General features: G+C 35.5%; 1 protein-coding gene across 9 annotated transcripts in view; it reads right to left on the minus strand.

The window, feature by feature from the left end:
- Positions 1–13848, minus strand: part of QKI (QKI, KH domain containing RNA binding) — a 149560-nt gene that overhangs the window by 78185 nt on the left and 57527 nt on the right. For all 9 annotated transcript variants that reach the window (XM_053972325.1, XM_053972326.1, XM_053972324.1 and 6 more), the window contains exon 3: positions 8358–8474. In XM_053972325.1, coding sequence (XP_053828300.1) covers positions 8358–8474 — 117 coding nt within the window. The remainder of the gene's footprint in view (positions 1–8357; positions 8475–13848) is intronic.

Consider the following 13848-nt stretch of genomic DNA (forward strand, 5'->3'; position numbering starts at 1 on the left):
AACTTTACCACAGAATGGACCCAGGGCTCTCACTGCTTCACTATCACAGTGTTAAAAAAAAATCTAACGAAGAAATCACCACAATACCAATATCAAATCAATATTTAAGAAAACAATTTCAAAGAAACCCTTCAGATAGTTAAATAACCTCATAGCAGAACATCCAATTCCATGAAATGCTGACCTCCCTGGAAACAATCATATCAACCTAGTGCCACAGCACCTGATCACAGAACACTACAGAAAGATTATGAAGAAAGTAGCACCTACATCAGATTTACCAGACAGAAAAAAAAAGTATAATAATTTACATAAATATTTACATCCTAACATTTAAGTTATATGCACTCACTGCCCACATGCCAGATAAAGGCACTCAATTAATAGGCTGTTCTTTGCTCTTGAAGAAAAATCCCTTCAATGCATGCAAAAATACCATTAGCACACTTCTAAAATGATACATAAAAGAAATGGTAGTGTGGCTCATAATTACATTGCCTGTTTTTAGTTATGTCAGGAATCAAAAAGGTTTCAGAAATTCTAGCTGAGATACTAATTAACCTTAACCTTTTATTTCTACTCAATCCTCATATCACACCTACAACTTACCTACAGAAACCTCTAGCCAAGTATGAGAGCAACTTTGCTATCTACTCTCCAAACCTCTTCAAAAGCTACTACATTCAGCATGCATGTTCCAGTAACTTCAAGGCAAGCAAACTGGTGAATTTACATTATCACCCTGACTCTCAGGAAAAAAAAGTGAGAATACTGCCACATCCTTATTAACAGCCACACAGCTACCTAAATTTCATTCATATGCTTAATGTATGGCACTGTAGGCCATACACAGACAGAAGTGTAGCCTGTGATTAACAATATCCATTTCAATTTGAGTCTAGGCATGACAAAAGCTAATACTAAGCCAGAAAACCTAAGGAAAGTAACCATCTATAAACAAGTTTAAATGGCAAACTGATCACTCATTTTAGGAGTTACACTTGGTGATTGTTACCATACAGTTGACAAGCAATCCAGTACATTGCTGCACTGAAACAGATTACTTGTCTCTATTTGGAAAACAAAATAGCGCGAAGTCAAATACCTTTATCTTCTAAATATTCAGTTAGTAGTTTAAGTATTTGGTTTCAGCAATAGTGGTTCTTATTTTGTGCTTACTCTTTTACTCCATGTTAAGGAGCCTTCCTATCACTCTCAGAAAAATTGCGAACAGGACCCTGAGGAGCCATATCCACTATGGTAAACAACCACCTGCCTGTATTCTGCGTGCCAGAAGCCACCTAAAAAATTAGGAGAACCAATAATTGCCAGGAAGTGACAGCTACTCAGGAATCACACAGGCATGCTGCTTTCCCCCCTGAAACAACAAGCTCTAACTCCATTCCCACATTTAAGTAGATTCTATCTTCATGCAGGCACAAGAAAATTCCCACAAGCCTCAAACTAAGTATGGCCTTTCCCACACAGAATTGCAAGCACATTGCATAATACTGAACAAACACACTGAAAATGCAATCTTGAATACAAATTATTTCTGGTAAGCAAGATTATCACAGCATTAATTCTTAAGAAAGTTAGAAATGTTACCATGAAAAAACATTCAGGTTACAGTAGAGTTTCAATATGTAAACCTTGCTTCACTACTTTGCTAGACAAAGTAAAATGCAGATAGATGTTTGCAGACAATTTGGTCAGCATCTCAAAACAATTCTGTATGCAGTCTCCCAAGCCTTTCAAAACTTCTATTCAAATGCCAGATATAAACCGCTGGCAAAAGCTCGCAAAAGCTCAGAAGTAATTCTGCAGAAAGAGAACTTCTGCCATCCTACAGGATGAGTCAATTCCTGTTCAATAGACATAGCATTTTAATTTATAAACCAGACTTGTTTATGCAAGATGTTCAGGCAATGATTCAGGGTTCCCTTGATATACTTTTTTCCACTACACTTCGTGCTATTTTCTCTAATTTCAAAATAAATCTAGATTCTCTCACTGCTTGCTCATAAGGGTTTTTCCTCACAGGGAACTGACAGAAAAACAAATAGAAGGAAAGCATAATACAAGCTGATTTCAACTAGCAGGGCTTTGATTACTCTTCTACAGTTCACAGTTTCCAGTGTACTTAATGGCATTAAAAAGAAGTATTTTGTTAAAGTCAGTTATTTCCATATTTAATTAGCTCAATAACCAATTTAACTGCTCTCAGAACAAAATGACATATAATGAATTTTTGATAGCAAAGTTAATCACAGCCCAAAGGCTTCAGCTACTTTTCAAATTACATAGGAAAGCCCGTGTCTTAGCAGTACTAAAATCAGCTCGGAAGCTGCAACTTTGTATTGAGCTCATGTAGAAATATATCCAATATACATTGGATATATTTGGTATGTAGCCAATGAAGGGCAAAAGTATGTATGAAATAAACCATTTAAAAGATGCATTGCATCAGATATGTATCAGTAATTTTTTATGAAAGACTAATATTGCCTTGTAATAATTTTTAAGGTCCTCAGGCACCTAATTTTTTTCCCCTTAAAAATAAAACCATTCTGCTCTTGAAAGTAAGAGCATTCCCCTGGCTGCTATGAAAATACTCTTGAAATAAATTACTTCAAATAAGAAGCGTTTGTCAAATCTTATATAAAACCTCAGGAAAATGTTCTCTTGTAAAATATGCATTCCCATACATAACTATGCTAGTTGCACCTGCATTCTTCACTACTGCCATTGTGAACTGAACATTTTTTACTCAAAGAAAAGATGTATGAGGGTAAGTTTCCAAAGATAATAGTCTAGAAACTCTGGAGTACAAAACACCCAGGAACAGGCTTAAAAGGAGTCTGCTGTCAGTGAGAAATAACATCTATTACCTTCACCACTGTCTAGTAAAAATTCTATTTAAAATAATTATAAATTTACTAATATTTAGCATTTAGTTACAAAATTAAATCAGTAATTTGGTAAAAGGACTTTTTTTTTTTCTGTGATGGTTTTCTTTTTTGTCTATGCTATTAGCTAATAGTGTAAACAGGGTCACTGGCTCAAATATTGTCAGGGAGATATAACTCTAGAGACCTCTGTTTTGTCTGTGAAAAGCGAAAAAGGCCATGCTTCAACCATTCTTTAATAAAAATAATAATTAAAAAAATCCAGTGTTACAATTCCCCTTGTATTCAAAATAGCCAGTTACAAATGAAATGAAGATTTTGAAATTGGAACAGCTCATTTTCTTAGGTACTCACTACTGAAAAAAAAAAATACCTTACAAGCAACCAAAAATATGTTCAGCACACCTTATGTTTTCCAATGAACCTCTAGGAAGGCAAAGCAGTAGCAACCACTAAGTGTATTCTTAAACACCTTTATTAAAACAGCAGTTGTGACACAGTGAATATATAAGTTTACATTAATACTTTTTCGTTTAGAGTTGGTTTAAAAATGAAAGGCCAGTTATTGTAGCAGCCAAAAATTAAGCATTAAAAAGTCTCCCAAGCCTGATCAGTTTGAGAAATCAAACTTAATCAACACATACATGCTTATGAAAAACTGTATTCAGAGGAAATGCCACTGTAGAAGACCTTGACGTTTATGAAATCGTGAGTTCCCAGGGTAGTATCTTAAACACTTCATTCTGAATGCCTTCAGTAATTTTCTATTCCAAGTTCATTACCTGAATGCAGTAGATTCAGCACACATGCTGTATAAGCCATGTCTCAGTCTCAGCTAAGGAGCCTGCTCTTACAATGGCTTTTAATGGATAATCATGGAAGTTGATGGCAATTCAAATGAATATAAGTCAAACACTTGCAGCTTTGATTTGCAACAGAAATTAACAAAGCAGAACCCAATGTCTCAAACATGCACAACTGCTACTCCACACTGTCTCAGTCAGTTTCCAGTAACTAGAGGAATTTTAATAAACAGCATCCTTAAGGATGGACGTTGATAAGGGATTCTGTTAGTTACAGTTATAAATGTCAAAGCAAGCATCTGACCTACCTCCAGAAACTCCACCAGCATTGTCAAAAAGGGATTTTTTTTTTAATAGAGGGACAGCCATTCTAGTAATGTATTATGAACATGAAATTTCTTTCACTTTCATAAGTCTCTGTCCCCAGCCATTTAAAGTATTTTCCCCCTAATGTTCCTAAAGGTACTGCCAAAGAGTCAAAACCCCACCTTTGCAACTAGCTACGAGATTTTTCAGAACTGCCATTCCAAAGCACTATTTGCCAACACAGACACTTGTGACTGTCAAACAGCTCTGGCATGCTTTCATGTAGAGGCACGTGCTGGAGGCAACAGGCCTCAGCTAGAGATTTACTCCTGGAACACGAGAACAATGATGGCTGGTCAGCCTTCCATTTTGAAACACAGAACAACTTCATTTCCCTGGACATGCTCAATATCTTCCATTTCAACATGCATGTCAGCACCAGAACTCTGATTTGTTCACACATAGTTCTTAACACAGAATATAAAAGCTAAGCAACTTATAATTAAGGTGGCAATAAGAGGGCTTGCTCAACAAGACAGAACAATGTATTACCAATGTCACTAACATCACTTTATTAGCTAACAGAATGTAAGCCTTTCCATTGGAAAACAAAGTTTATCAGACGATATTTCAAAGCCTAAAAGGTAAAAAAAATTACAAAAATGTAACACTATACAGCATGTAAATTTAATAAAATATCCTGATCTCAAGACAGATAAATTTTTCCCCTCTGATATTTTCCTCAAACTTTGTGCAGGTACCAAGGACAGGGTTTTTCTAATTCCTTTTTAGTAATACTATCAAAACAGAAAAATTTAGAGTTTATAGAAATGGAATTATCTATTTACTATAACAACCTTACACAAGTCAAAAGTCAAGACCAGTACTAACTGAGAGCATGTCTTTCATGAAACCTCATATTTCTGCTTGCAAGGTGAACAGGATTGTAGGAACAAGTAAGCTGGAACAAGTAGGTCAAAAATCATGAATCAGTTCAAATCATCTAATACAGAGTGAAGTGCAACAGACTTAAAGCTGCTACAGAGGATGAAGGCACAATTCTTAAAATTTAGAACTGCATAGCTGCTTGCCCTTCTATTTGAAACTAGCAGCTGTAAGAAAAAAAATTCTGTATATCATAATGAATTCGTATTCTGTATGTCATAATGAATTCACAGCTTCCTCGTGAAGTAAAAATGAATTACGCTGTCTCATCACACACTGTTCTAGGGGAGATTCTTGTCTAAAAGTAGAATTCTATGAAGCGGGCTTCATATCCTGTTCTGAAGTGAGACACTGGCAGTGTGTTAAAGAGCACAGAGCTGACTCCCCATGGGCACATCAATGCCTATTTTACAGAATTTGTGTAAGACAAGGGAGATGATAAAGAATTGTTTTGGTTATCCATCATTGCACAGTCTTCGCTATACACTTTCTTTAAGTAGTGTGCAAGTTACTAGTTTTCTTCTCCACCTAATGAAAGGTGCATTCACACTGAGCAAAAAAAATGCCTTGGTCTTAATAAAGTTACACATTCATTAGCTTCTGATGAATGCTTGCAACCCCTTTCCCCTTCCCAATAATCTCCTTCAAGTACCCCTAGGCTCTAATCACAGTATTCTCAGTAATTAAGGTTTTGATTTTAAATTTGTTGAAAGCTGCCTAGAGAGATATTCTGATTACCAGCTGAGCCTCAAATACAAACGATTTGAGGATTTCCTCTGCTTTCTGGGGGGAATCTGTCAGCAAGTTTTAAGATGTGATGCCAGTTCAAGTGTTTTGGCCACGTGACAAGGATTCCTAACTCATTACTTCTTTCATAGGATCACAGAGCAAAGCAAAATTCTCTGCACAGCATATCTGGATGGTTTCTTTTCCAGCATGTCAGTCTTTGTATTTTCTCTTGGTTTCTGCAACCACTAGCAAGGCAGCAAAAGTACATGGACAGTTTATTCAACTGTTTAGTACCATGGAGCTGTCATGTAAGATTGACACTGCGTTAGCAATTATTCCTTCCCACAACCAATAAACTTTCTTTCATAATTAGCACTGGGAAATCGGTTTTCCAGGTATAAATTATACTCACAAAATACACCTAAAATATTAACCTGCATCTCTTATCTCTTCCAAATTTCAAAACTATTCAGTGAAAAACATTTCAAATAGTGATTTTTTTAAACAACACTGACTAGAGAAAGGAAAGGGTTTTAAAAATGAATTAGTGTATCCTAACATGCCATGAAAAAAATAGTATTACTTCTGCATTTTATACTTTGATGTTCATTAGAATTTTGAAGTACAACCTGGAAAGAGAGAAACCATTTGAGAAAATGAAAAAAGGGGTTATCATTAAATGCACTGAAAGACTAGGGAGTCATCTGTAAGCAAAATTCATCAGGGAAAAAGGCAACAGTCAACAGCAAGAAGTGTACTTGTGCCCCAGACTGACAGATGTCACTCAAACTTTCTACTGTCTGTGACTGTCATATGTCTTAAATCAGCTTCCAAATTATTATTTTTACAAGAAACATGTTATTGGTGCACATCATAACCAAGGATTATGAAATTCTTCCTACTTCATCAACAATGGTATAGCATCAAAAAGTCCGCCCTGAAAAATGTAAACTAATGACCAATACAAATCATCTCAGGAAAGAAAATTAACTGAAAATATTAAGAATGGATGGCATGAAAATCAGTTTTCTGAAGAAAATTATTTGGCACTCCACACTGGTTTACAACTTATATCATACTGTTTGGTATACAAATACCTTATAATATGATATCATTCAAACACATTTCACACTAACTGCAGTATTATCTCATTAAATTATCAATGGTCAAGTACGTTATATTTAAAAATTATGAAAGAACCCAACTTCGAAGTTGTAATGAGCATTCAAGACTGGATCAATTTCTAGTTTTTAATGTGCACGAGATTTTATCTGATCTGCCATACTTGTTTTTGCTGAAGTTAGTTTTCTTTTTTTTACTAAACTTAAAAAAACAGGTGACTCACTCAAGTGGCCTCAGTTCTTCTAATCTTTTTCTTAAATACAAAACTCCGGTAACTCCCACTGTCTAATCTTCTGCAAATTGTCAAAAAATACAATTTTTTTAAACAAAAACATGGGGAATAGGGGAAATCAATTCAAAAATACTTCCCCAGAGATTAAACCTGTCAAAGCTGTCTAGAGAGATGACTTCCCACAGGACAGGACAGGTTTTGAAGCACAGTGGTAGGAGAACACTACACCTAGCAGCCACCTGGACATGGTCCTATGAAACTTGGACATGGTGACTCTGCCTGAGGAGTGAACCTCCACCACTCTGTGATTCTCTAACCAATATTTCACAAACTTCAAAACCTACAACAATGACAGAATAAGACAAAGGACAGTGACAGTGTTCCAGCATATTATGAAAACAAGAGACATTAAATGAAATTTGCAGGTAACACATTTATAAGCTTTGGGAAGGAAAAGATGTTTAAATATGTTTAACTGGGTAGACATTAACTTTCTATTGTAATTGTTATGTACTACATATGTATCAATAGAATGTATTATGTGGCTGATCATGTAAGGAAAAGATGGGGGGGTTTCTCCTAAAAAAGAATCAAAAGAAATTGTATTTCTGGGAGCAAAGAGGAAATATTCAAAACTACAGTGGAGATGTTGGTGTAACCTCAGCAGCAGTAGCCTGAGGTAGAGGGAAATAGCTAGAAAATAAACCTAGAAAAACAGAGTTACCACGAGAGCAACCTGACATTCAGGAAGGCTCTATCGTGCAGTTTGCCCATTCGTATGGGCAGAGCATGCATATTCCAGGACAAGGCAAGTACAGCCCCAATTACTTTGCGACTCCACCTGAACACAAAACAAAACCAGAAACACAGTGCTTTTTGGTTCACTCAGACAGAAGTGACTTCCAGAAATACATTTAACTTTTTTATTTTCCCAATCCACACTCCATGCAGAAATCATTACTTTCGTAATTCAATGCAAGAAAATTATTAACAAGACCTTTGAGGTTAAGAGTCCTTTCCTAGAAAAACACATTTAACTTCAATTTTTACCTCTACCTTATGAAATGTGACACAATTCTAAGTTATTTATTACTTAATACTTTATAATTGCTAGTTAAGACTCCCAATTGCAGAATTATGGAGCACGTACATTTTACTTCTTCAGGACAGCCTGTGTAATTTACTAAGTCTGTGTAAGATACTAGATAAAGCATAATAGTAAGAACACAACAAGAATGAGAGACATGAGTTTATCCTCCATTAGAAAACAAAATTATGCATCTGAAACTACACTGCCCTTCAAGACCTTACCTTCTTTTTGTCCCTCATTGAGCCCTTCCCTCGGACCATTATCTTGCATCCTGTTTCTGCCTCAAGCTGTTTAGCTGTTAGTCCTCTGGGCCCAAGGATTCTTCCAACAAAGTTAAACTGAAAGAAAAAAAAGAAATAATTTCTAAAAAAATCAAGTAAATAAAATCAGTTTAAAATTCAACAAGATGTATTTCTGTGTCTAAAACTATCAAGTGTTTAATGGCTTAGGACACCACACTAAATGTCTGAGGTTGAAAAATTAGTTAGGTACTGTTTTCATACATTAAGTCCCCATGGGACCCCAACTTTGGGGATACAAGTCTCAGGTGGAACTGGGTCTTTTAGCTGTAACATCAGGTAGTCTACATCAGCAGAAGTTCCTAATTCCCTCCTCATTAAGCTGTACAAGCTCTTACAGAAACTCTGAGCTGCTCTCCCTCACCACTAACGTGTCCAGCCATGCTCGTCTGTAGGGCAACAAGGTGCACCATGGCAAGGAAACACACAGGGGCTGGGTGCCCAGTCTGGGAAGGACATCAAAAATAGCTCTTCTTTATCTACCCATGCCATAGCATTTCCTTCAGAAAAAAACAAATGAGGCCTCCTACATGTTTATTTTAGGATTCATGGGCAACATTTCTTAAAAATATGTTATTGTCATACATACATACACACGCACATATATAAAATACTTGTATATATAAAAATTTATGTGTCTATACAGACACAACAAAAGCACATCACTTTTTGTAAGCCGTATCATTTATTTAGTTGTATATGCAAATAAAACAAGCATTACATGTTTAATTGGCAGACTTCAGCAGACAGCCCCCCACCTACACTCAACACAGTAATACCACCATTTAGCCATACATAGTATTATTTCCTAGCTATTTTCAGGAGCTTTTCCCCTTTCATTATTTTCAACCACACATTCTGAAAATTATGACATAAAAAAAGCACTAAGTGATGGCAGCATTGAGAACACAGAGCAGTACTCTGTGACAACTGCAGTGCAAAGATGAAGCACCAGCTCAAAGGAGAGATAAACTAAGAAATTTCAGACTGAACATTAAATTCTAAGAAGAAATTAAAAGAACAGAAACTCTGCTATAACATTCTGCTCTGGATATTTTAGATCCCGGTAAACAAAGTTATTCAATGGAATTGTGAAGAAGTTGTCGGCTTTCATTTCCTCAGCTAATTAAAACTGGGCTTGAGTACTAAAACTCAATGTATTTGAAATCCTTATGAAACTGAAAAGACCAGAAATGATTTAGGAGTAAGCAGAAATTATGAACACAAGCAAATTAAAGTTCTTTAAGAAAATTAACAGTGTTTCACAGCAGCTAAACTATTCTGGGAATATACACTCCCAAAGTTATTTAGTATTGCAAGCTCAGAAAACAAAGACGTATTATGAAGTCTGAATCAACTACGGGGAGGTGAGGGGGTATGTAGTTAAGACGAAAGGAACTTATGAACACATACAGAAACAGAATCATAAGAAATTAAAGAAACATTTACTAAGCTTCATAAACCAATGAACTAGCTAAAAGTAATAAAGTTCAGCTGTGAAATATTATTAAAATCTTACATGTCACACATTTTGTGTCTAATACCAAAATTGTACCACTGTTTTACATGAACAGTATTTTACTTGCTTTTCTCCACAACTACACTTCTGCACACTAAAACTTTAGATATCTATGCCATTCCACTAACAAAGCTAAAATAATATTGCAAAGCTGATTTGAAATCAGTATTTTAACCAACACACAAGCTGACTATTGCTATATTCTCAATCTCTCAAGAAAAACAGCAGTCTCTAATGTTTCATTTAATTTGGATAATGAGTAAAAGAATAATCAAATAATAATATACTTCAGATTAAAAAAAAAAATAGGACTATACAGAATACAAAGAAAAAAATGGAGGAATCTGTATCAGCCTGAAGTTTGCAGCTTTACTGATGTTGTCTGAACATTATTTAGAATTTCTAGTTGAGAAATCACAGACTTAAAACTGCAACACAATCTGTTAAATATTAAACCAGTTCCTTTACCAGTTATTCTCAGGATATGTTCCTTTTAAAGAGCCTTCCTAAATTGTTCCGAGGCAGCTCAACCCCGCCTTTTCTTTCCAAATTGTATGAATTAACACTTGGAGTCTTTTTGTATAGCTACTCCTTCCAAACAGCTGCCTGTTCTCATTGCCTCTCTTGGGCGCTAGAATTTGATCGTATCTAAAATTTGCAGGATGCCTAGACAAGGCAGTACTCCTACTGAAATCTCAACAATGTTAAGTTACTCAGAACAATTATATCTTATAAACTGCATTCTTATTACCACATCCCAGGTTGTTTCTTTCCCTCCCTCAAAATTTCAGTTCTTATGTTTGTTTCAACATTCATTGTCCCCAAATATGCCTCTCCATTACCTCAGCCTTGATCCTGTCCCCTAGTTTTATATTCATATGAAACTTTTATGCCCCCCTACAACAGCATATTGCTCTACATTTGTGTAATGAATTTCATGTTGTCGACTTCAGGCATAGTAATTTCAAGACAGAATTAAAATTCAAAACTGACTTTAAAAGCATTTGATAATGACCTCATTTCTTTCTGAGCATACTTTCTATCCTACCAACCAAATTTTCTTCAATGTGTTAGAGATACAAGATGAAAGAGAACACTGCAGGACTCCACCTGAGGTGCAGTCTTAATCAGTCATCAGTAATCAATTATCATAGATTAAGCCAAGTATTCCTTTAACAAATGATCCCCTACCTTTTGTACCAATGTATCACTAGCAGTACTCAGTTCCTCAGACAACCATCTTAAAAGTCCATGCTCAGAACTCAAAGAAAAACATAATTCAGACTCTTTTGTCAGAAAGACAGAGCAGCGACCAGCAAGATCACAACTCAGGAACACAGAGTAAGCTTTCAAGTTAGACAGTTTTGTCAGAATCCAGTTGTATCTGCAGCTACTGCTTCTCTTACCTGTCAGGCCAGCTAGACTATCAAAAAGAATTACCAGAATAAGACAACTGACAAATTCAGAAGACCATTCTTAACATCTAACACTGCTTCTCGTGCTCTTTGTCTCATATTGTCACCCAAACACACTCATCATTGCATTGTATTTCTCTATAAATAACACACCTGTGTTCAGGAATACTGTTTGTTCTAACATTTGTACAGACACAAAGCTAAGAATTTTTCCCTTTGATTTCCTGCAGTGTTTCTCACTTTGCATTTGAGTACTGTAGGATTCACCTCACCCCTAGCAAATTCAGAAATCAATTTGACCAATTTAAGGCTGCACTGCTTTGAAGGTTAGCCTCACACATGTTGAAAAGTGAGATTATGTTAAAAATTAAGCAGAAGTGGCTCAAGCTAAGATTAACTGCTTCTACAACAACACAGAAAAAGCAATCAAATTAAGTCAGTCTCTCATTCCACAACAATATCTCCCTAAAGTCAGTATATTTTCGTATGAAAAATTTTCACTAATGGTATTTCACAATAGTTTTCCTGAGTTTTATTTTCATGTGCTCAAATCTTCCTCAAGTAAAAATCAGAACTAAAGACGGTGACACACAAACACAAGAGCATCCTAAAAACCAAGAAATGCAAGTGTTTAGTGGAGCTCAAGTTGAAGTTCCAACCAGTTACAGCCTTGTTGCTCTCCCTCTGCCTGCTTTCTCTGCATCATCACCCTCACACTCCCTTAGTTTGCTAACTTTTCCTGTTTGAAGTTTTCAGCCTGTACAAAACACTGCTGGATCTTGCTGGTGTGTAAGACAGTTATTGCCTTTTTTTGAGAAGATGTCCAAAACACACACCCTTAAAGAAAAGAGATAGCGTATCTTGGGAGACTGCACATGAGGATCTTTGTTACTCAAAGTGTTTAAGCAGAAAAAAAATGAATTGGGAAAAAAAAGCTGCTCCAAATCCTAATGTTTCTACGTCCTCTGGGATATTAATGATTATTCTGCAGCAACTGACGCTCCCAAGAGTCAACAAAAATTCCATGTGGTGACCTACCTAACAAGTCCACTGCATAAGATACACCCCTGATAAAAACATCTTCTATTCCCTACAAACAGAATCACTATTTCCTAAGCAGACCAGGTGCTTTTATAGTCCTCACCAGTCCCCACACCCAGAACAAAAGTAGTAAAGAAAAGTAAGAATGAACCTTGCCAAAGACTCAGAGCTGCTGATCAATAAGAGACTACAAAGAAGTGTGTCTGGTTTTTACAGTATAGGAAATGCAGTGTTTAAGGATCTTTCCATGCATGCTGAAATCTGAGGAACTTCAGGTAGACAAGTAGTACTAAATTTCATACTTCTATTGTGACTTTCATACTTTCCTTTGAAATATGAAAATAAGATGTGGCAAGAACTAATTTAACTTACAAAAAAAAATTCTTTACTTCATTAAAGGAAATGAATTTGAAAAAATCCAATTTGATTGAAATATCCAAATCTAGCAAGAAAGAACATAAATGCATGCATTTGATCAAACAATTATTTAACTCAATTAAAAACTCATTTTTTCTACCATCTTATTAGCAAATGTTCCAGTGACTTACTAAACATTGATTTTGCAGAGTCAGTTACTTATCACTGAAAAAAAAACAAAACAAGTTATTCTTCAAGTCTATTTCAATGTAAGGAAATTGAGTAAAGTTTTAAAAAGCTTTTATGTTGTCAGGTACAATGTGTATTTGAGTACTTTTCATACCCAGCCTAAACATTATTTTAAGCAAAGACTCAAGAAAAGCTCAGTAGTTCCTCATTACAACACAACAAAAGATGCTTTACCCTTCATACTGACTTTAAGCATACTTTAACATAAAATAAGCAGCTAAATTCAGAAAAATATTATAAACACACAAAAAAGGAGCCCTTTCTTTACTAATGATTCATAACAAAAGCTTAGCAATGTATCTATGTTTCTGGAAATTCAGCATTTGGTTTCACCTTCTGATCCCCAGCTTAGAAAAATCACATAAATTCTATTATTTCCTTTAAAAAAAACCCACTGTAATTACTACAACTGAGTCCTTATAACCATAACTGTCCACTCTTGATGAGGTCATTTAATTCTTAATCTCCTGCAGAAAGCAGCTTCAGTATAGTAATGTCATATATAGAAACAAGGTCTCCATTTTGAGACTACATATAATTTCCTTATTTTTATTGTAACAGGACAAAAACTTCAGACTTCTCAATCAGTTTGTGAGCAGCCTTGCTTACCCTTACCCATATTTTTCCCAGTTTTATTTTATAACCCAGTTAAATGTTAGACATAACTGCCAGCTGAAAGTGGATTTTCATCAAGAGAGAAAACTATACCTTATACTCAGGCTTCTCCATGGTCAAATCAGTTTCCAGCTTGCATATGGATACATTAAGCAAACTAAGGAATCCCAAAAATGTGGTTTAAAGTGTCCTGGTGGTTGGTTTGCTATTTGAAGAC

The sequence above is a fragment of the Vidua macroura genome, chromosome 3, assembly GCF_024509145.1.
Source record: "Vidua macroura isolate BioBank_ID:100142 chromosome 3, ASM2450914v1, whole genome shotgun sequence".
NCBI classification, from domain to species: Eukaryota; Metazoa; Chordata; class Aves; order Passeriformes; family Viduidae; genus Vidua; species Vidua macroura.